The sequence below is a fragment of the Pecten maximus genome, chromosome 11, assembly GCF_902652985.1.
Source record: "Pecten maximus chromosome 11, xPecMax1.1, whole genome shotgun sequence".
Classification (NCBI taxonomy): domain Eukaryota; kingdom Metazoa; phylum Mollusca; class Bivalvia; order Pectinida; family Pectinidae; genus Pecten; species Pecten maximus.
The window spans coordinates 9,460,848-9,486,473 of NC_047025.1; the positions used below are offsets into that span (position 1 = coordinate 9,460,848).

The window sequence follows — 25,626 nt, forward strand, 5'->3', positions numbered from 1 at the left end:
TTGACCCCTTTAACCTTGAATGTAGGTCAAGGTATCAAGGTAATTCATTTGAACAAACTTGCATTGGTAGCCCTTCACCCCAGCATGCTACAGACCATATATCAGCTCCATGGGTCTATTGGTTATTGAAAAGAAATCATTTAAAGACTTGCCTGTTTCATCCCTGACCTTAAATGTAGGTTAAGGTCATTCCTTTGAACAAACTTGGTAGCCCTTCACCCCAGCATGCTACAGGCCAAATATCACGACCCTGGGCCTATTATTGCTGCATTCACTCACCACAATGTTTGTGCCCATGTACACATGAACATTTCATGTTATATAGTCCTATTTAAGCAGGTACAAAAACATGATATTCTATGAGAAACAGTATTGATCAGGCATTATAAGCCATAAGCCCATGCCTGGTGAAAAGCACAAACATATCTACTGAAGTTAAGTAATTAGTTACCAGACATTTCTCATCTTTTCTATCCTCCTCTAAAATATTTTGAAGCAAGGGGAACCTACATCAGGAATCTGAGATCAATCAAGCTCTGAGAAATAAGGATAATAAACTTCAACTAATATCCAAGATGGCTTCCTATCAGCCATTTTGTTCTCCAGGTCAGTCTCAAGGTTAACCATGCATAATAAGGAATCAAAGAATATGCATCAGGTGTGAGATCATTCCAATACTTCTTCCGAAACAGTGACAGATTGTCTCAAAATTGCACTGGTACAACTTCAATAACCAAGGGGAACTTATACATTCAAATTAGGAAATACCATTCTAGTACAGTACATTCCAGTTAATCGGGTAACGCTCAATAGGGAATTTCATTATCGGGGTAAAAATTCAAAAACCAAAACCATTTTCTCTTGAATCATGTTTAAAAAAATTATTTAATTGGGTTGGATAAGTCGTATTTTTCGGTTATTCGACTACGATAATTTGACAAAAAAAATTGAAATCCTCAAATTTTCACGAAAGTCATCACATATTTCTTTAAGTTTTAGACATTTATCAACAAATTAAATAGGGTAATTTAGATGGTTATAATGTCAAAAAAACAGTAAAATGTTACCTTAAACGATAATGTGATGTCGGGGTTTTGTCATGTCTCAAGAGAGTGATATATAACAAGAGATATTAATGCCCACAATTGAATGATCATTTTTTTTGTTCTATGTAAGACTGATCTTTTCTCTTTTTATTCTTTCCTCTTTTCTCCTCAATAATTTGATTACAAAAAATTCTTCATATGAAATCTCAGAGGATCTTTCTGAGAAATAGCATTAACAAAGTTAAACTGTCAAAATCCAAGATGGCAGCCTGACAGCCATTTTGTTTTTCCAATCAAACTTAAAATAAAATGGGCAAAACTAGGGACCAAGGGAAATGTACATGTGGGTTTGACAAATATCCTTCCAGTACTTTTCAAGAAATAGAGTTACAAAGGATGGAGATAGTGGGCTAACAATTAAAGCTGACTGCTGTCAAAATCAAAAATGGCTGCTTATGCACCATTTTGTTTTCCCAATCATTTCCAAAATTCAATGAGTAAAACCAGGGACCAATGGAGGCCTACATATCATGCTTCAGAAATAACTTTCCAGTACTTCTCCAGAAATAACAATAACAAATTTCAACGGGTAAAATACAAGATGGCGACCTGTTGGCCATTTTGTTTTCTCAATCAGACTAACAATTGAATGGGCACATCTATTATGTTACCAAGGGAATCCTATATATCAAGTTTCAGAAATATCCTTCCATTACATCTCAAGAAATAGGTAGCAAATTTCAACTGTCAAATACAAGATGGCTACCTGTTGGCCATTTTGTTTTCCCAAGGGAAACCTATATATCAAGTTTCAGAAATATCCTTCCATTACATCTCAAGAAATAGGTAGCAAATTTCAACTGTCAAATACAAGATGGCTACCTGTTGGCCATTTTGTTTTCCCAATCAGACTAATAATTGAATAGGCACAACTAGTTACCAAGGGAAACCTATATATCAAGTTTCAGAAATATCCTTCCATTACATCTCAAGAAATAGGTAACACATTTCAACAGTCAAAATGAAATGGCCAACAGGTAGCCATCTTCAAAATGAAGATGGCTTCCAATGTTGGCCATTTCATATTGACTTGAGTTGTGCTGGCCCCCTGGGCTTAGTTCCTCAATACTCAATTTATATATGCCAATGAAAAAACATGAATTATACACAAGAGGCATAGAGGGCCAGTATCATCCAACATTATATTTCAGCAATCGTAGCAAACTATTTCCATTAAAAAACATTTTGTTTTTAAAGAGTAATATTTTTATATATAAACTGTAGTATTGTTTGTTTGATTTTATTTGCTGTTTTTTTTTTATATATTTGCAAGAACCAAAGTCAAAGTGTTCACAAATGATACAATCACCAAAGACACAAATATACTGAACACAGCATATAGAGGTTTAAAATTCTGGGCGGTAATGAAATTATTGCGATTTAAAAACCCCTGGCCTTGATATTTATATAACATTAAGTGTTGTGACCCATGCCACAGGACCATACATTTGGATATTTTGGTGTCAGCAATTGTTTTCATCAAAACAGGGTTGTTTCAATTTGTGTTTAAATTTGGCATTTTCACCAACCCTGTGTCAAATTTTGGCATGTTATGATGTTCATGTTCAACACTGACTTCTTCCATCTGACTTCGAGATAAAATGTATCTTTTCCTGGGCACCATTGAAGTTTTATCATGCGGTAATTGATTTGAAGTCATGGTGGTTTACAGATTGCGAGATCTACAATGACTCATACCATTGACCAACCCATTTTGTTTAAAATAAAATTATTAATAAGAAATTAATTCTCACATATAGCCAGCTAGTGCAAATATCAGCAAACTTTTATACTGGCTCATTTCAGCTGATCAGCTAAACAAAAATCAATCAAAACCATGTGAACCCCAGCCACAATATGAGTAGTACTAGTGCATATGTTTACATTACACAAACGACATTCAAAACCAAAAATTTACAAGTACAAACATTATCAACACAGACTTTAGGACCACATACAGTACCTTTATTGAAGAATGAAAAACTGACACATCCTATGCAAACACACCAATAAAAGAAATTATCTTGTCTTCCTACGTTTAAATTAAACCCATTATCTAAGTACCAAACTGGAAAACAGTGCATCCGCAATATTCAGCATTTTAATACTGAAGATGTTATAAGTTGATGTATTAAATTTTGGCCTTTCCTGCGAGGCACAAAATAAACCAAAATATAACCAGACAAAATACCCCAGTTTACGGTAGTCCTTTCAAAAGTAGAAGTCCCCAGGGATCGAGTCAGACCCTCAAGTGTTAGTTCTGGTAGAATGATTGGTGTAAATTTCTCATGCCCATCGAGTATTTATATGGCTACATATTAAGATCAGAGAGTGCATCCAAAACCATGAGTTTTGAATGCTGTACAGCATGGATCATGTTTAGTTATTCTCTCAAAAGCATTATTTACCAATCTAAGGGAGATAACACCAAATAAATTGTACTCTTAGTCAGTAGTACATTGGCAAGAACTTTACAGACATACAGTTATATAGCATATTCTCCTCTATTATCCAATATCAATCTGAAAATTTATTTCATATACTACCATATTTATGCACAAATACGCCCCCTTCTTCATTTTTACATAATCATCAAATTTATAATTAATAAGCTAATTAAGAGTGGTTCACAAATAAGCCATTCCCAAATGTAAACACTATTTTTTTACACTAGGGGAGGAGGCTTATTGGAAGATCAGTATGGTATGTACACAAAAATATACATAAAATATTTTAAATTTTTATCAGTATTAATGAATTACATTTTGTAAGTTTGGACTCTTAGGAGTGGTATCACTTTTATGTAGGGATTTTCGTAACACAATCAATGAATGTTTATACGCGACGTTTCGATGACTAGTACGGTATGTACACTGTCACCTTCATCAGACAACTACCGCTAGTAGTACGGTATGTACACCGTCACCTTCATCAGACAACTAGTACGGTATGTACACCGTCACCTTCATCAGACAACTAGTACGGTATGTACACCGTCACCTTCATCAGACAACTAGTACGGTATGTACACCGTCACCTTCATCAGACAACTAGTACGGTATGTACACCGTCACCTTCATCAGGCCAATGACTAGTACGGTATGTACACTGTCACCTTCATCAGACAACTAGTACAGTATGTACACCGTCACCTTCATCAGACAACTAGTACGGTATGTACACCGTCACCTTCATCAGACAACTAGTACGGTATGTACACCGTCACCTTCATCAGACAACTAGTACGGTATGTACACCGTCACCTTCATCAGACAACTAGTACGGTATGTACACTGTCACCTTCATCAGACCACTAGTACGGTATGTACACCGTCACCTTCATCAGACAACTAGTATGGTATGTACACTGTCACCTTCATCAGACAACTAGTACGGTATGTACACCGTCACCTTCATATGACAACTAGTACGGTATGTACACTGTCACCTTCATCAGACAACTAGTACGGTATGTACACCGTCACCTTCATCAGACAACTAGTACGGTATGTACATTGTCACCTTCATCAGACAAGTAGTACGGTATGTACACCGTCACCTTCATCAGACAACTAGTACGGTATGTACATTGTCACCTTCATCAGACAACTAGTACGGTGTACACCGTCACCTTCATCAGACAACTAGTATGGTATGTACACCGTCACCTTCATCAGACAACAAGTACTGTATGTACACTGTCACCTTCATCAGACAACTAGTACGGTATGTACACCGTCACCTTCATCAGACAACTAGTACGGTATGTACACCGTCACCTTCATCAGACAACGAGTACTGTATGTACACCGTCATCTTCATCAGACAACTAGTACGGTATGTACACAGTCACCTTCATCAGACAACGAGTACGGTATGTACACCGTCACCTTCATCAGACAACTAGTATGGTATGTACACTGTCACATTCATCAGACAACCAGTACGGTATGTACACCATCACCTTCATCAGACAACTAGTACGGTATGTACATTGTCACCTTCATCAGACCAATGACTAGTACGGTATGTACACCGTCACCTTCATCAGACAACTAGTACGGTATGTACACCGTCACCTTCATCAGACAACTAGTACGGTATGTACACCGTCACCTTCATCAGACAACTAGTACGGTATGTACACTGTCACCTTCGTCAGACAACTAGTACGGTATGTACACTGTCACCTTCATCAGACAACTAGTACGGTATGTACACCGTCATCTTCATCAGACAACTAGTACGGTATGTACACCGTCACCTTCATCAGACAACTAGTACGGTATGTACACTGTCACCTTCGTCAGACAACTAGTACGGTGTGTACACCATCACCTTCATCAGACAACTAGTACGGTATGTACACTGTCACCTCCATCAGACAACTAGTACGGTATGTACACCGTCACCTTCATCAGACAACTAGTACAGTATGTACACCGTCACCTTCATCAGACAACTAGTACGGTATGTACACTATCACCTTCATCAGACAACTAGTACGGTGTGTACACCGTCACCTTCATCAGACAACTAGTACGGTATGTACACCGTCACCTTCATCAGACAACTAGTACGGTATGTACACCATCACCACCGTCACCTTCATCAGACAACTAGTACGGTATGTACACCGTCACCTTCATATGACAACTAGTACGGTATGTACACCGCCACCTTCATCAGACAACTAGTACGGTATGTACACTTTCACCTTCATCAGACAACTAGTACAGTATGTACACTGTCACCTTCATCAGACAACTAGTACGGTATGTACACTGTCACCTTCATCAGACAACTAGTACGGTATGTACACCGTCACCTTCATATGACAACTAGTACAGTATGTACACCGTCACCTTCATCAGACAACTAGTACGGTATGTACACTGTCACCTTCATCAGACAACTAGTACGGTATGTACACAGTCACCTTCATCAGACAACGAGTACTGTATGTACACCGTCATCTTCATCAGACAACTAGTACGGTATGTACACAGTCACCTTCATCAGACAACTAGTACGGTATGTACACCGTCACCTTCATCAGACAACTAGTACGGTATGTACACCGTCACCTTCATCAGACAACTAGTACGGTGTACACCGTCATCTTCATCAGACAACTAGTACGGTATGTACACCGTCACCTTCATCAGACAACTAGTACGGTATGTACACCGTCACCTTCATCAGACAACTATTACGGTATGTACACCGTCACCTTCATCAGACAACTAGTACGGTATGTACACCGTCACCTTCATCAGACAACTAGTACGGTATGTACACCGTCACCTTCATCAGACAACTAGTACGGTATGTACACCGTCACCTTCATCAGACAACTAGTACGGTATGTACATTGTCACCTTCATCAGACAACTAGTACGGTATGTACAACGTCACCTTCATCAGACAACTAGTACGGTATGTACACTGTCACCTTCATCAAACAACTAGTACTGTATGTACACTGTCACCTTCATCAGACAACTAGTACTGTATGTACACTGTCACCTTCATCAGACAACTAGTACGGTATGTACACTGTCACCTTCATCAAACAACTAGTACAGTATGTACACTGTCACCTTCATCAAACAACTAGTACTGTATGTACACTGTCACCTCCATCAGACAACTAGTACAGTATGTACACCGTCACCTTCATATGACAACTAGTACGGTATGTATAACCATCACCTTCATCAGACAACTAGTGCGGTATGTACACCGTCACCTTCATCAGACAACTAGTGCGGTATGTACACCGTCACCTCCATCAGACAACTAGTACGGTATGTACACCGTCACCTTCATCAGACAACTAGTACGGTATGTACACTGTCACCTTCATCAGACAACTAGTACGGTATGTACACTGTCACCTTCATCAGACAACTAGTACGGTATGTACACCGTCACCTTCATCAGACAACTAGTACGGTATGTACACCGTCACCTTCATCAGACAACTAGTACGGTATGTACACCGTCACCTTCATCAGACAACTAGTACGGTATGTACACTGTCACCTTCATCAGACAACTAGTACGGTATGTACACCGTCACCTACATCAGACAACTAGTATGGTATGTACACCGTCACCTTCATCAGACAACTAGTACGGTGTGTACACCGTCACCTTCATCAGACAACTAGTACGGTATGTACACTGTCACCTTCATCAGACAACTAGTACGGTATGTACACCGTCACCTTCATCAGACAACTAGTACGGTATGTACACTGTCACCTTCATCAGACAACTAGTACGGTATGTACACTGTCACCTTCATCAGACAACTAGTACGGTGTGTACACTGTCACCTTCATCAGACAACTAGTACAGTATGTACACCGTCACCTTCATCAGACAACTAGTACGGTATGTACATTGTCACCTTCATCAGACAACTAGTACGGTATGTACACCGTCACCTTCATCAGACAACTAGTACGGTATGTACACCGTCACCTTCATCAGACAACTAGTACGGTGTGTACACTGTCACCTTCATCAGACAACTAGTACAGTATGTACACCGTCACCTTCATCAGACAACTAGTGCGGTATGTACACCGTCACCTTCATCAGACAACTAGTACGGTATGTATAACCATCACCTTCATCAGACAACTAGTGCGGTATGTACACCGTCACCTTCATCAGACAACTAGTGCGGTATGTACACCGTCACCTCCATCAGACAACTAGTACGGTATGTACACCGTCACCTTCATCAGACAACTAGTACGGTATGTACACTGTCACCTTCATCAGACAACTAGTACGGTATGTACACTGTCACCTTCATCAGACAACTAGTACGGTATGTACACCGTCACCTTCATCAGACAACTAGTACGGTATGTACACCGTCACCTTCATCAGACAACTAGTACGGTATGTACACCGTCACCTTCATCAGACAACTAGTACGGTATGTACACTGTCACCTTCATCAGACAACTAGTACGGTATGTACACCGTCACCTTCATCAGACAACTAGTATGGTATGTACACCGTCACCTTCATCAGACAACTAGTACGGTATGTACACCGTCACCTTCATCAGACAACTAGTACGGTATGTACACTGTCACCTCCATCAGACAACTAGTACGGTATGTACACCGTCACCTTCATCAGACAACTAGTACGGTATGTACACTGTCACCTTCATCAGACAACTAGTACGGTATGTACACTGTCACCTTCATCAGACAACTAGTACGGTATGTACACTGTCACCTTCATCAGACAACTAGTACAGTATGTACACCGTCACCTTCATCAGACAACTAGTACGGTATGTACATTGTCACCTTCATCAGACAACTAGTACGGTATGTACACCGTCACCTTCATCAGACAACTAGTACGGTATGTACACCGTCACCTTCATCAGACAACTAGTACGGTGTGTACACTGTCACCTTCATCAGACAACTAGTACAGTATGTACACCGTCACCTTCATCAGACAACTAGTACGGTATGTACACCGTCACCTTCATCAGACAACTAGTACGGTATGTACACCGTCACCTTCATCAGACAACTAGTACGGTATGTACATTGTCACCTTCATCAGACAACTAGTACGGTATGTACACCGTCACCTTCATCAGACAACTAGTACGGTATGTACACCGTCACCTTCATCAGACAACTAGTACGGTATGTACATTGTCACCTTCATCAGACAACTACTACGGTATGTACACTGTCACCTTCATCAGACAACTAGTACGGTATGTACACCGTCACCTTCATCAGACAACTAGTACGGTATGTACACCGTCACCTTCATCAGACAACTAGTACGGTATGTACACCGTCACCTTCATCAGACAACTAGTACGGTATGTACACTGTCACCTTCATCAGACAACTAGTACGGTATGTACACCGTCACCTACATCAGACAACTAGTATGGTATGTACACCGTCACCTTCATCAGACAACTAGTACGGTGTGTACACCGTCACCTTCATCAGACAACTAGTACGGTATGTACACTGTCACCTCCATCAGACAACTAGTACGGTATGTACACCGTCACCTTCATCAGACAACTAGTACGGTATGTACACTGTCACCTTCATCAGACAACTAGTACGGTATGTACACTGTCACCTTCATCAGACAACTAGTACGGTGTGTACACTGTCACCTTCATCAGACAACTAGTACAGTATGTACACCGTCACCTTCATCAGACAACTAGTACGGTATGTACATTGTCACCTTCATCAGACAACTAGTACGGTATGTACACCGTCACCTTCATCAGACAACTAGTACGGTATGTACACTGTCACCTTCATCAGACAACTAGTACGGTATGTACACCGTCACCTTCATCAGACAACTAGTACGGTATGTACATTGTCACCTTCATCAGACAACTAGTACGGTATGTACACTGTCACCTTCATCAGACAACTAGTACGGTATGTACACCGTCACCTTTATCAGACAACTAGTACGGTATGTACACTGTCACCTTCATCAGACAACTAGTACGGTGTACACCGTCATCTTCATCAGACAACTAGTACGGTATGTACACTGTCACCTTCATCAGACAACTAGTACGGTATGTACACCGTCATCTTCATCAGACAACTAGTACGGTATGTACATTGTCACCTTCATCAGACAACTAGTACGGTATGTACACTGTCACCTCCATCAGACAACTAGTACGGTATGTACACCGTCACCTTCATCAGACAACTAGTACGGTATGTACACTGTCACCTTCATCAGACAACTAGTACGGTATGTACACCGTCATCTTCATCAGACAACTAGTACGGTATGTACATTGTCACCTTCATCAGACAACTAGTACGGTGTACACCGTCACCTTCATTAGACGACTAGTACGGTATGTACACTGTCACCTTCATCAGACAACTAGTACGGTATGTACACTGTCACCTTCATCAGACAACTAGTATGGTATGTACACCATCACCTTCATCAGACAACTAGTACGGTATGTACACCGTCACCTTCATCAGACAACTAGTACGGTATGTACACCATCACCTTCATCAGACAACTAGTACGGTATGTACACCGTCACCTTCATCAGACAACTAGTACGGTATGTACACCGTCACCTTCATCAGACAACTAGTACGGTATGTACACCGTCACCTTCATCAGACAACTAGTACGGTGTACACCGTCACCTTCATCAGACAAATGACCGGGGCAGTATGTGTACACAAAGGTGTAAAACATGTACGAGTTGACTTCAAAATTCAAAAATCAATGTCGATTTCTGCTGTTCTATTATGTTACAATACTATGCTGTAGTATTGTAATATGGACTGAAATAACTGGAGTCTGTTAATACTGGTATTAATTTTGTTGAGCCACTCATGTATATTTTATACCCGTGTTTTATGAACAAAGAACTCAAACACAGACTGAAGTTATACGACTATTTATTATACTAATACATTGGGCTAAAGGGCTATAACAGCTGTGGTGCTTAACTCTCTCTTGTAGATGACCTGGCCAATATAATTATAATAGATACATTTACACTAAAACTGAATTTAAGCTAGCGTAGACTGTATATGTAGCTATATATATAGAAAAGCTGTTCCTGTTGGCCAGGCCATGTAACTGAGTCGAGTGAACTTATTAGTAGATATAAACGAATTCTTGGGGGACTTACGAATTACAAATGATGTAAAATGCCCCACTCGGTAATCATTAATTGCTGCAGAGCGGGGTGCCATAAACCCTAACTCCCTTAATAAGGAAGGGGGAAAAACGGTACGATTTGTCCATGCTCGGAAACAGCTGGCAAGTGTTTACTCACTTAGACTGCCTTATGAATTTCGAATAGAAAAACAGCTGCTATAACCCCAGGCATCACCTGAAATGGTCGTGTGGTGGGGAGGTGGCGGTAATAATTTTTTCGCAAAACTTCTATCTTCACCGAAAAAACTGCTGAAGAGAATGACCAATCACGTGACTGGACTGACCAATCACGTACTTGCTATCAAGCTGACCAATCACTATGTATCCTCTGCTATTACTACTAACTATCTTACTACTATACATACATGATACAAGGATCGTAGATATTAGCAACAGATCGTCTTAGTTCATAAACAGCATTTATGTATAACACATAAATTTATATTTATGAACAAAGAACTCAAACACAGACTGAAGTTATACGACTATTTATTATACTAATACATTGGGCTAAAGGGCTATAACAGCTGTGGTGCTTAACTCTCTCTTGTAGATGACCTGGCCAATATAATTATAATAGATACATTTACACTAAAACTGAATTTAAGCTAGCGTAGACTGTATATGTAGCTATATATATAGAAAAGCTGTTCCTGTTGGCCAGGCCATGTAACTGAGTCGAGTGAACTTATTAGTAGATATAAACGAATTCTTGGGGGACTTACGAATTACAAATGATGTAAAATGCCCAAATTGAAGATGGACCACAGCTGAAATACCCCCAAGAATAGAATAATGCTATAAAGTATCAAACAAAGTACCTAATTGAACATACAATAATTATAACAGACGACCAAGTCAGGTGATACAATAATACTAGAGGGTTAATAATGTACATGTTATTATTAAAACCAAAAGTTCAACATGCCATTGAACTGCAGAGGAATCGTACAAGCATACATACTTACTACATATATATATATATATATATATTACTTATAATGTATACTGTAGTTCCAACCAAACAGAAATACACAATCTAATATAATAAAGGATTGGCAACTGCGGTTAACACCATATGAAACTATCAATAAGGACTGGTAACTGTGGTCACCACAACACCATCAATCCATAAGGGCTGAGGACTGCGGTCAACTCTAGTACGGATAAGGAATGGCAACTGCGGTCACCACTAAACTATCAAAGGTCTGGCAACTGCGGTCACCACTAAACTATCAATAAGGTCTGGTCTGGCAACTGCGGTCACCACTAAACTATTAATAAGGTCTGGTAACTGCGGTCACCACTTACTATCTACAAGGGCTGGTAACTGCGGTCACCACTAAACTAAGAGTAAGGGCTGGTAACTGCGGTCACCACTAAACTAAGAGTAAGGGATGGCAACTGCGGTCACCACTAAACTAAGAGTAAGGGCTGGCAACTGCGGTCACCACTAAACTAAGAGTAAGGGCTGGTAACTGCGGTCACCACTAAACCATCAATAGGACTGGCAACTGCGGTCACCACTAAATATAAACCAGGACTGGCAACTGCGGTCACCACTAAAATATAAACCAGGAGTGGCAACTGCGGTCACCACTAAATATAACCAGGACTGGCAACTGCGGTCACCACTAAAATATAAACCAGGAGTGGCAACTGCGGTCACCACTAAAATATAACCAGGACTGGCAACTGCGGTCACCGCTAAACTATAAACAAGGACTGGCAACTGAGGTCACCACTAAAATATAACCAGGACTGGCAACTGCGGTCCCCACTATGAACAAGGACTGGCAACTGAGGTCACCACTATACACAAGGACTGGCAACTGCGGTCACAATTAGAATAAGGACTGGCAACTGTGGTCACCACTAAAATAAGGACTGGCGACTGCGGTCACCACTAAACTATGAAGAAGGACTGGCAACTGCGGTCACCACTATAAACGAAGACTGGCAACTGCGGTCACCACTATATCAAGGACTGGCAACTGCGGTCACCACTATATCAAGGACTGGCAACTGCGGTCACCCTATAAACAAGGACTGGCAACTGCGGTCACCACTAAAATATAACAAGGACTGGCAACTGCGGTCACCACTATATCAAGGACTGGCAACTGCGGTCACCACTATAAACAAGGACTGGCAACTGCGGTCACCACTAAAATATGAACAAGGACCGGCAACTGCGGTCACCACTATAAACAAGGGCTGGCAACTGCGGTCACCATATATCAAGGACTGGCAACTGCGGTCACCACTATAAACAAGGACTGGCAACTGCGGTCACCACTAAAATATGAACAAGGACCGGCAACTGCGGTCACCACTATATCAAGAACTGGCAACAGCGCATGCGGTCACTATCAAAATATGAACAAGGACTGGCAACTGCGGTCACCCTATAAACAAAGAATGGCAACTGCGGTCACCACTATAAATAAGGACTGGCAACTGCGGTCACCCTATGCATTATAACAACAACTAAATCAAATTAAACGAAAACTGGCAACTGCGGTCACCACTAACTATATCATAAGGGCTGGCAACTGCGGTCACCACTAACTAATACTAAGGGATGGCAACTGCGGTCACCACTAAAACAAATTATGTAACGCCTGTTTGCTATCATAACTTCACTGGACTGTATTGTTGAGATACAGCAATCAATGTATAGTCTTGGCCATGGCATGTTGTGCATTTTTTAAGGTGTGTCTAGGGGTACGAATGTATCTACAGTATGTATCACTCGACCAACGTCCTAAAGTCTTAATTAAGTGGTCCTGTACATTACTAGAGGCTGCTGATGTGGCTGCCCCGATGCGGAACGAATGTCCGTTGTAGAGTTCAGGGTCTAACCCTATAGCTGTCAGTGTGTCTTTCAAATAACCTATAAATATAGTTCGTGTTAAAGCTGCATTGTCCTTAAGCTTGTTGGTAACAAAAAATGGTTGATCACGTGGATGAGCAGTTGAAACATTTCGCACACTGAGGTACCTAGATATACTGTCAAATGGACATATACTTTTCTTTGTTTTGAATAAACACACATTTACCCCTTTACGGAAAGGGTCTGTTTTTGACGATTTCAAGTGCACTTCAATATGATCATCCTTAATACACACATCACCTAAACATAAATTTACCCTGGGATCAAACTTCTGTGTACACGTGAATTCACCGCACCTAAGGAATCCGAAAAAGGCTACTGTACATACTGTTTCCATAAGAAGATCGGTGAACTCTCCAAGAAAACCTTGTTTCCATTTAGCACAAAGCTGTGCTAGAATGTCAGCTGTAATAGGAAGTCTTGTTTTTGTTGTACATCCCTGTGCTTTCTTAACACCATTGAGGACTACTGTAAGTCGAGGGGAAACTTGAGATTTGTTGAAAAACTCTGGACAGTTACTGAACTGCATGCACATGTATTTGATGCCACACATGTATAATTTAATTGTGGTATAACTCAGTTTTAACACCTGGTAACAATAGGCAACAAACAAGACTAGTAGTTGTTCTGTGACTGGAGGGGCTTGCTGTGGTAAAATAACAGCAACGATTCCCTGCATTAACAGGAAATTGAGATATGTTCTAAATCCTGTTTCATATGCTGCCTTTGTGCGTTGTGCCACTGAACTGCTCCACAAAGACTGTACTACTGCTTCGAGCTCCATAACACCTCCTCCATAGGTGGGACTCTGTATGGAAACTGATCTGCACCAGGGGCGAGTTTCTTGAAACGGGTCATCTGCAAACGAGACAAGGCGTCAGCAATGTCATTATGTACACCCGGTATATGCCTAGCTAATACAGTAAAATTGTTCTGAGCAGCACATAAAGTCAATTTCCTCATAAGCGGCATCATATTCAGGGCTTTAGATCTACCTTTGTTTATAATATCTACCGTAGCTATATTGTCACACCAGAATAACACTTGTTTCCTCTCCCAATAACGGCCCCACAGAATGCAAGCTACTACTATAGGATAAAGCTCTCTGTATGCTATAGACACTGAGCTAGCCTTTTTAGACTGTTTGCCGTGCAGTTGTAGGTTAACTGGCCATTCCGAAGAAAACCATTTCCCCTGGAAGTATCCTCCAAAACCTAAAGTGGCCGAAGCGTCCGTATACAGTTCCATGTCTGCTGCCTGTGATATATTGGAATCACGAAAAAGAGAGATCCCGTTCCAATGTGTCAGAAAGTAGATCCACATATGGATATCTTCTCGACAATCAAAATTCAGTCTGACATGATGTCTCATAGAAGTTACTGTTGTCGAAAGTGTGATCAGGTAAGAGATGAAAGACTTCCCCACAGGAACCACACGCGAAGCAAAATTTAAATGCCCAAGTAACTGCAACAACTCTAACTTTGTCAGTGATTTTCTTCCGTCGAATTCTTTCAACATCTGAAGTAACCTCTCAAGTTTAACAACAGGCAATCTAGCTTCCATCTTTACTGAATCTAACACAATTCCTAAATATTCCACCTCACAGCAAGGACCTTCAGTTTTGTGAGACGCCAGAGGAATTTCTAAAGTCTCAAATATGTGCAATAAAGTATCCATGGTGAGCTTGCCATCTACCTTTGGTGAATTGATAGTTATAAAGTCATCTAGAAGATGCAAGATATTCCGCACCTTGTAATTTTCACTTGCTATCCAACAAATAGCTAGTGATAGATTGTCAAATATTTTAGGGCTGGACCTACATCCGAAGGCTAAGCGCTTGTAGTAATAATACTGATTGTCCCACTTAACACAGAAAAGATGCCATTGTGATGGCTGTATAGGTATCAATTTAAATGCATCGGATATGTCTGTTTTGCACATCACTGCACCAGGTCCTATTTTCTTTATGATATCGATAGCATCCTCGATACGTACATAAGAAAGAGAACACTCCTCTTTATTGATAAGTTCATTAACACTGGGGTTGTTCTCATCTTCATGCGGGGCAGACAAATCCACAATTAACCTCTTTTTGCCAGAATATTTACCGGTCGCAAGCCCGATAGGACTAACACGATACTGTTTAAATGGTGGTATTTGAAATGGTCCTGATAGAAAGCCTTTTTTAATTTCTTGTTGAATTAAGTCTGTCACTGTTGATTCTTCCATTAAGGCTGATTTCAAATTTTTACATTCCTTATTTTGAAGTTCTACACACGGTCTTATCTTTGTATCGAAACCTTGTTCTAGTCCAGAGCACAGATATTTGACCCAATCTTGATCAGGGTGATTAGAAAGTTCTGCTCTCAAATTGACCACGTTGATAGGTGTGGTTACTGTAATTGGAATTTCTGAACTCTCCAGTCACCTCTTCTTTAGTGGGCAGGCCACAGCTGGATGTGCTCCATTCTTACAATTTTTACAGGCATGACTGTACCGACACACAGCTCTGACACATTTGCCATTGTTAAAATTATTACACAGTTCTAATCCTTCCACAACCACTCTTGTTCTCCCATATCTATCCTGGTCCCCTTTAGCTGATTGACTGTGTATATTGTTGGATACGGGTAGTTTGGATTGCTGGTTTCCTTGTAGCCCTGGACAAAATGGCTGTGTGTGTGCACTAGAGCCACAGGAACAAGCCAAAGTTTTGGCCCCTGCCATTAACATAGAGAGGAGTTGATTGTCTTTCAAGGACCAGTCCACTTTGAGATTTAGATGATGCAGGGCATATGCACTTCTGGCCGAAAAAAACTTATGATATTCATAAAATTTTGAGCCATATAAGTTGTGGATTTCTATGATATTCTCCTCATATCGATCCAATTCTATGCGCCGGTTTGGATGTCTGTCACACATAACACGCTTATATTTATTAAAAGCGGTGATGAATTCACTAATTGTTAAAGTTTTGCAGAGACGTGGGTCTGTTGGGGCTTTGATATTCAGCTGGACCCCCTCAGTATGTACTACCCTGTCTCGAGCCACATCGAAATCCGGGATGAGTAATGAAGCTAAATTAACATCCCTACCTTCCAATATCTGCTTTCTAACATTGTCTGACATAATATCCATGGGAGGCAGGGAGTCGGGGGGTATGCCATACGACGCATGTGAGTACGCACCTGTGGTTAAGATTTCTCGTCTCCCCAGTTGGTCTGTCGCCGTATTGTTTCCCTGTAATAGGTTCATCGCCGCGTCTAGCTTGTTGGAGTTGTCTGCATTATCTTTGCTTGTCGTATTACGCTCCAAATCTCGCTGCAGTAACAGGTTTACCGTGGCCTGTAGTTGCTCAAGTGAATTTGTAATGGGCGCCGCCATATTGGATGCGCGCGCAACGCTGTCACTACCATCTGCTACACGCACTTCCGCCCGAGTTACAGTATAGTCTCTAGAATTTTCGTACACAGATCTAGAATTATCGTCATTTGCCCCAACATTGTTCGTATCTGGTTGTGTAACATTGTTCGTATCAGGTTGTGTTATTCCTGTTCGTGCAACCGGTACATTACCACTTGGCCGATTATTTGTCGAAACCGATGCGTTTGACGACTGCGAGTCCTCCCTTTGTTTAGAATTTTCGATGAACAATATTTTGAGATTTGCTTTAGACATGGATGAAGGTGTCCAAATACCCATGTCTTGCAGTTTTTGTCGTAGAACACCCACGGTCCAATTGTTTGGATTTTCCATATCATACAACTGCTCCGTACTGAGTCTTTTGTTAGCGCGTCGCGATCGTCCGGCCATTGTTTATGCACTTCTGCAAACTGGTGTAATTACGTTAATTTCCATTATGCACAAATTAGCATCGTAACTCCTCTAGGCACTCGTCGAAGACACTACAAACACTTCAGTGTAACTAGTGTAACTCGTGATGTGAAATACGTTCATAAACACAAGAAAAGTGGCAATAATAATTTTTTCGCAAAACTTCTATCTTCACCGAAAAAACTGCTGAAGAGAATGACCAATCACGTGACTGGACTGACCAATCACGTACTTGCTATCAAGCTGACCAATCACTATGTATCCTCTGCTATTACTACTAACTATCTTACTACTATACATACATGATACAAGGATCGTAGATATTAGCAACAGATCGTCTTAGTTCATAAACAGCATTTATGTATAACACATAAATTTATAATATCAAGTACAGTCAAACCTCGATGATTCGAACTTCGTTGATTCGAATTTCTCGCTGTATCGAACTTTTTGCTTGGTCCCGAATTTTCTCACTATATAACACTACTAACGAAACTATGTATGATTCGAATTTTTATAAATCGAAGTTTTCGATGTATCGAACTTTTTTCATGGCCCGTTAGCTATGATATTATAGGTAATTGACATCTCATGATTCGAACAAAAAATTTACCTGTACTGACCACTGGACAGGTGTTTGTCGTGACCCCTGCGGCAAGATTTCACACCTCTCCCCCAAATGCCCTGACTGACAATAGGGATAACGATAGCGTGTGTTGTCACTCCCGGTCATGGGGTTTATTAATAATCAGACCAAATTGATAGATAAAAAAGTGTATTTAGAAGCCATGACATTTAATCACTCCGGTAAAACATTTCGGTAGTCGTCTCTGATAATCTCCGCCGCCATTGAAATCAGCGTTCAGTGAGTAAATTTTACGGAACTGTTAAACAACCGGACCAATTTTAAACACAAACAATTAGCGATGGCTCCACTCATATTCAAAGTGTCACGTTTCAAACTTATACATAAATGTCCAAGTAAATCGATTATTTGTCATTCAATCATGCATTCTCCAACCGATCGGCATTCCGTATTTTATATGCACATAACGTAAACGCACGTGTCTTTAGCAGAAAAGCCTAACGACTTACGTAAGTGTGCATTGTACTTCTTTTGTTTTATCTGTTAAACGCGATATAAGTGTTCTGTAACCGATGCATATTTTGTTTAATTAATAAAATGCTTAGGTATAATTAATGAAAGAATTTTTTAATTTTGTTGTGTTTGAGGTATAAATTAACTAAACTTTTCGATGTGAGCCTGACAGGCGACGATCAACACGAAGACACTGAGGACATGTAACGTTAAAAGATATGGTCATTATCGATCTATTGTCAACCATGAATAATTCGAAGTCCCGCTGTATCGAAGTTTTTCTGTTAGTCCCTTGAACTTCGAAACATCGAAGTTTGACTGTATATTAATTTTGCATATACTCTAGAATGTCATGTTGTAGTAATAAGAAGATAAATTACGCATACCGAAATCGTTGAGTATTTTGGCGATCTTTCTGTAGAAATTGTTGACAACACCAATGATAACAGCATAGATAGCAGTAGGCATATGTAGTAGTGACATATTCAGCCATGTCTTGTCCTTGGCGTACACCTCATCAGCCCACGCCTGAATAAATGTATGAAGTAAACAAAATATAGATTTAAATAGAACAAAATAATATAGATTTTATACAGAACAAAATAATATAGATTTATATAGAACAAAATAATATGGATTTATATAGAACAAAATAATATGGATTTATATAGAAAATAATATAGATTTATATAGAACAAAATAATATGGATTTATATAGAAAATAATATAGATTTATAAAGAACAAAATAAGATATATTTATATAGAACAAAATAATATAGATTTATATAAAACAAAATAATATAGATTTATATAGAACAAAATAATATAGATTTATATAGAACAAAATAATATAGATTTATATAGAACAAAATAATATAGATTTATATAAAACAAAATAATATAGATTTATATAGAACAAAATAATATAGATTTATATAGAACAAAATAATACAGATTTATATAAAACAAAATAATATACATTTATATAGAACAAAATAATATACATTTATATAGAACAAAATAATATGGATTTATAAAGAACAAAATAAGATATATTTATATAGAACAAAATAATATAGATTTATATAAAACAAAATAATATAGATTTATATAAAACAAAATAATATAGATTTATATAGAACAAAATAATATAGATTATACAGAACAAAATAATATAGATTTATATAGAACAAAATTATATAGATTTATATAAAACAAAATAATAGATTGATATAGAACAAAATGATATAGATTTATATAAAACAAAATAATATAGATTTATATAGAACAAAATAATATAGATTTATTTAGAACAAAATAATATAGATTCTTTCACATTGTATTCCCAGACCACGATTGCTTTTTGTTTTCCATTCTGAATTCCGAAGTTTGTTTGTATCCCCCGACCCATCCTCCCATTCTAACTACATGTAATATCAAAAGTAATTATCTGATTGTAATGTTATCAAAAAACATTCAAGATTTTAAATTGCACAATTATACAGATACATCATTTAAGCAAAACAAAATTTCTAAAACAGACAAAATGAATGTTTTAAGATAAGATAGATATTGCTAAAGTCATTTAAGAACGTCCTCCCCTGCGTGCAAGATGCATGTGTATGGTGAATGTGTATGTTTTGGAAGGCTGCGGTATATTCGTGTTTGTCGCCTTGTGATAGCGTGGAACTGATGCTGACTTTAGGGCTACCTCACTGAAGTATACTACCGAAGACACCCAGCAGGACACCCCATCCAGTCACATTATACTGACAACGGGCAAACCATTCGTCCCACTCTCACTCCCACTGAACGCCTTCCTCACGTAAATACTGGACTATAAATTTGTCAACACTGACTCAACAACAAACCTTACCTGTAAATAAAAGTACCCCAACATGATATAGAATGCCACCAAGAGACAGAATCCAATGACAGGGACCGTAACTCCGTAAAACCTCAGAGAACGTTTGTACTTTGGATAGTGTGGCTCCGGCTTTCCAGTCACAGGGTTTTTATCCATGGTTCCATGGTACATCGCTCGTGGCTCTTGCGAACGATTAAGTTCCACGTCCTGAGCCTGTCCCCACTTAAACGACAACTCCGAGCAGTAGCGTTTCCATGCCTCCAGGAATATTGTAGCCCAGATGAGATTGAAGACAGCAAAGATGGCCTCCCGGTACATGCTTTTCCATGATGTGATAAGATAAAGTATTCCTATGAAGGCGGGCGGGATGAGAGCAATGGTATAGAAACCAAGGAAAGCGAAGTACATGCCAATTTTCTCTCCAAAGTATTCGCGAATATGGTCTGAAAGAAAAGGCAGTCAAAATACAAATTCTGAATTACTCAATATTTGTTGTATTTCAACTTTGATATGTTATGTTATTTCAAATGTATCAAGTACAAAATCTGAAATATTCAATATATTTTTGAAACATTTAATATTTTTTGTATTTCAGCTCAAAGATACTAAATTTTAATTTTGATAAAGAGATCACAGAGGGATCTCGATCCATGAGAAATAGTATTAACAAACTTTAACTGTTAAAATCCAACATCGCTACCTGTCTACCATTCTGTTTCCCTAATCAATTTCATAATGTCATCTTTTATATGAAATTTCGGAAAAATTGTGGATTTCAGAAAGATTCTTAGAGAACTTTTCAAGAAAAAGTGAATACAAGAACAGCTTCAGGACGTAGGACATATGACGGACCAGAGACCACTGATGAAGGGCAATCTAAATAGCACACCATCTTATATGATGGCAGAATAGGCACCACATTATAAACTGAGTTCTAACAACTGGTCTAATCTGGCCAAAACTCATCTTCCACAGTCAGATGATAGTTCTCTTTACCAAATTTAACTTTGGTTTATGGTTTATTTTTGTTTAACGTCCTATTTACAGCCAGGGTCATTTAAGGACGTGCCTGGATTTGTAGGTGGAGGAAAGCCGGAATATCCAGAAAAAAAACCACTGACCACGGTCAGTACCAGGCAACTGCCCCATGTAGGTTTCGAACTCGCAACCCAGTGGTGGAGGGCTAGTGATAAAGTGTCAGGACACCTTAACCACTCGTCCACCGCGGCCCCTCCCAAATTTAACTAACATTTATTTAATAGAAACTGATTAATAACCATTTTTTTTACATACTTTCACTGATGTCACCCGTGGGAGACAAACAGATGAGCTGGCATTGATCGTAATAAAACCAAAGTTCACTTACGAATGGGTTGTTCTTTGGCAAACTGTTTGAGCTGGTACCACTCGGCCCCCAGACGCTTGATCTCTTCTTCATCGTGAAGTGGGTACATCTTGGCAATGATTCCATTACTCACATACTTCTTTACTGCAATCATTAAAAAAAAGTCCTAGATCAGCATTGTGCAAGACGATAGATCCATAATAATGTAGAAAAGCAAAGGGCAATAACTACCATTTTTTTAAGGTATCTCACAACTAATTCAGCCAAACAGCTGGTGTTTCACCTGAGCCAAGTCCCTGAAGAAAATGTATTTCTTATATGCGAGAATAAAGAGTAGGGTCTTGAGATTATAGAAATCAAAAATATACACTCCTGGTATAAATAGAAAGATGTAGGATTCCAGGTGTAACAAGTGCAATATCAATGATTGCGAAAGCTCACTGGCGGCAACAATCACACTATGCATTCATTTTTTATGTATGTATAAGCATGTCATTGTGAAATTGTATGTCACATAATATTGCTCTTAGACCTCTGATGGATGTATAAACCAAATAAGAAGGGTGTGGACTTACAAGCTTTCCAAAACTAACCCCTAAAATCTTTAAAGTGGGTTTTTGTGTCAAAAAAAGTAAGTCCACTAAATGGTAAAATGCCAAAAAAAATCACAAATTTTTTCTGCATGATTGTGCCATAACATCACTCCTGGATCTCTAATGAATGTATACACCAAATTAGAAGGTGACAGGTGTATACTTTTGGACTTACCCCCAAATCTTTAAAGTGAGTTTTGGTGACAAAAAAGTAAGTCCACAAAATGGTAAAATGCGAAAAAATCCCAAGAGGTGTATACTTTTGGACTTACAAGCTTTCCAAAACCTTACCCCAAAAAAAGTTTTGGGGTGGGATGCCGATGACAACACCGGGGTGACAGCATTAGCTCTCGGTTACTCGTAACCGGTGAGCTAAAAAGGCGATTCCCCAGGTGGGGGTTCCCCTGTCCACTGTAAATATCAGGGTTACTGTCTTCCAAGAACTGGTGTGCTCTTATATGCTATTTGACCTATCCAATAACATCATTTTTCTGGTAGGGAAATCTTCAAACTTTAATTTGATATCAATTTCACAACATTTGAACTTCAAATGAGCGGCTGAGGTGATGGAGTCATTGGTAATAGCATATAGTGTAATAATTAGTTGTGTGAGACCTAAACCAGTTGGCGCTTACCTTAAACAATTATACACGATACATGAAACAATGCCTCACCTAGGTAACCCAATACCCCAAGTATAAAGTTCCATGTGACAAGTTATAGTGTAGGAGATAGAGCGCGGACTAGATATACAGGATGGACAGACACAGTGTAAAGCTACAGTCCATCATCTGGTTCCAGTTGGGGACTAATAAGACACATTTTCTCCAGTACCCGTAGGGGTGGATGTTTTTAATATCTGTATTTCTCCTGTGGGATAGATCTATGTCTGCTGGTATTGGCCCGGAGTCCTACTTACGGACACTGTTTCCAGAATACAGTCGGACTCTGTCGTAGCCTGGTATAGCTGAGTCATCATCGGTGGCCTTGATCACTTCTAGTTCATGGAGTATGATTTTCTGCTTTTCGCTCATTGTCAAGAAATTGTCCAAGTCCTCTGTAAAAATATTTCATAATGAGTTACCTTCAATGCTTCCTCTGTACACAGCTAGCCTAATCTCTGAGGTCAGATTTTAATATTAGTTATTTTCATTATTGCAGCGATGTAATCTGCCAAGTCTTGAACGCCAAGAGATGTGAGCAGGTCCCATAGGAAAAGCATGAGTTCAGACTTCAGAATAATGAAATAGTCTTACATTTTTTGGATGATAGTATAAAAATTGGAGGAATAATCTATTCAGCCACAAAACAAACACAAGCTGACAAGAAAATATGTCTACTTGGAAAAATCTGTAAACATAGCGAGAAAAAAATATCTCAAGGGCTTACCTAAAGACTCAACATTGTACTATTTTCATTGATATCAAAACAACTTACTGGATCCTCTGAAGTTTGAAACATCATCGACAGAAAACTCCCGATAGTAGCCATCACAATATTCCTTCTTTATATCCATCATGTCTGCTGCCCAAAGCAACCGCTCAGTGCTGCCCCCTACATACAAAACGGTTTCCTGTGAATGATAAAATCAGTATTAATATAAACCCCTTGGTAGTACAAATATGAATAAATAATTAAAGTACATTTCTATTCCTATTTTTTTTTTTTTTTTTTCGTTTGATGGGTTGATGGGGATGTGGTAGAGGGTTCAGAGAAGGACATATCAGTAATATTATGAAATTAGTCATACAGAAAATTATGTTCTAGCACTCCCCTTCTGGTGATAAACAAGATGCCCATATGGCCTGTAGTGATGTAGTGATGCTCATGGAATTTTTGTTTTTTCTGCTTTAGAAAAAAATGTTCATCAAACCATCACAGAAGGACAGTCTTACATTCATTATTAAAAATACAGAAAAAAAATAACACAATTCCTGTTAAGAAAATACTGAAAAAGAACAGTATATATCTGTAATGGTGAAAATAAAAATTCATTGAAATGGCTTATCCAATCAGAGTTCATACAATACATCAACATTGTCTAACCACTTCATGAATTGCTTCCAAAAATATCACAGTCAACTCCATAATTAGAATATTGAAGTTTTTCTGAAGAAAAAAGAATTTAAGGAGCAGATCATGTCTTTTCCACAATATTTTATCACTTTTTTATAGCCCAGTATTAATGTTTCAGATAAAATTTGATCACAAATGGACTACAGACTGGATAGTATATACCTGGTATACAAAATGTATTCACAAATATCATAAACATTTGCTTAAAAAACATACCTAAGGTACATAAAAGTTCTACAGAGAATTTTCATTACATGCAATATGCAATATTTTAATTATCAAGGACATGTTAGTTTCCATGGTAACATAGGCTGGGTAGATGGGATGGAATGTACTGCAGCAAGATTAAGGTTATTGTAAATACAGTGCTTTTATGGTAAGTACTATACTAACACTGATTTGATATGTCATAGCTATAGTTAGCTTGATAGCAATGACGCTTGAAGGAATTCTTACTGCACACAAATTTCATTTGATGATAAATTTGTTTATAAATGTACTATCTATTATCATATAGTGGACTCAGAGCTACAACCTACTGGCACATGCCTACAGGATGATATATGATGCATTTTTGAATTCGAAGAAGTGCTGCACTCTAGGGGACAAACGTAACATGATGTTTAACCTAGATGAAAAATAACAAAATGGCGTATTAACGTACATGCTAGCCGCTACCTAATGGACATGTTAATTTTACAAAGTATCAATGACATAAAGTGATGCCATCTAGTGGGCAAACATTTTACAAGGTATTAATGATATAAAGTGCCCAACCTAGTGGACAAACATTGTATAAGGTATATTATTGTCAACATAAAAAGGTGCCACCTGGTGGATAATCATTATACATGTAAAAGGTATTATCAACATGAAAGTGCTGCCACCTAGTGGGCAAATGTTGTACAAGGTAGTATCAACATAAAAAAATTGCTGCCACCTAGTGGGCAAACATTACACAAGGTTAGATACCAATAAAAAGTGCTGCCACCTAGCAGGCAAATGTTGTAAAAGGTAGTATCAACATAAAAGTGCTGCCACCTAGCAGGCAAACATTGTAC

General features: G+C 38.9%; 2 protein-coding genes across 9 annotated transcripts in view; both read right to left on the bottom strand.

Moving 5' to 3' along the window:
• Positions 1-25,626, bottom strand: part of LOC117337600 (anoctamin-10-like) — a 64,268-nt gene that overhangs the window by 18,159 nt on the left and 20,483 nt on the right. For all 8 annotated transcript variants that reach the window (XM_033898654.1, XM_033898652.1, XM_033898653.1 and 5 more), the window contains 5 exons: positions 23,927-24,062; positions 23,409-23,546; positions 21,918-22,040; positions 20,561-20,994; positions 19,070-19,211 (listed from right to left, as the gene is read on the bottom strand). In XM_033898654.1, the coding sequence (XP_033754545.1) occupies positions 19,070-19,211; positions 20,561-20,994; positions 21,918-22,040; positions 23,409-23,546; positions 23,927-24,062 (973 nt within the window). The remainder of the gene's footprint in view (positions 1-19,069; positions 19,212-20,560; positions 20,995-21,917; positions 22,041-23,408; positions 23,547-23,926; positions 24,063-25,626) is intronic.
• On the bottom strand, positions 13,197-17,685 carry LOC117337602. The gene is made up of 2 exons (XM_033898658.1): positions 16,939-17,685; positions 13,197-14,608 (listed from the first exon to the last, which is right to left on the bottom strand). The coding sequence occupies exons 1-2, from the start codon at positions 17,561-17,563 to the stop codon at positions 13,527-13,529; spliced, it is 1,707 nt and encodes a 568-aa protein (XP_033754549.1). The 5' UTR covers positions 17,564-17,685; the 3' UTR covers positions 13,197-13,526.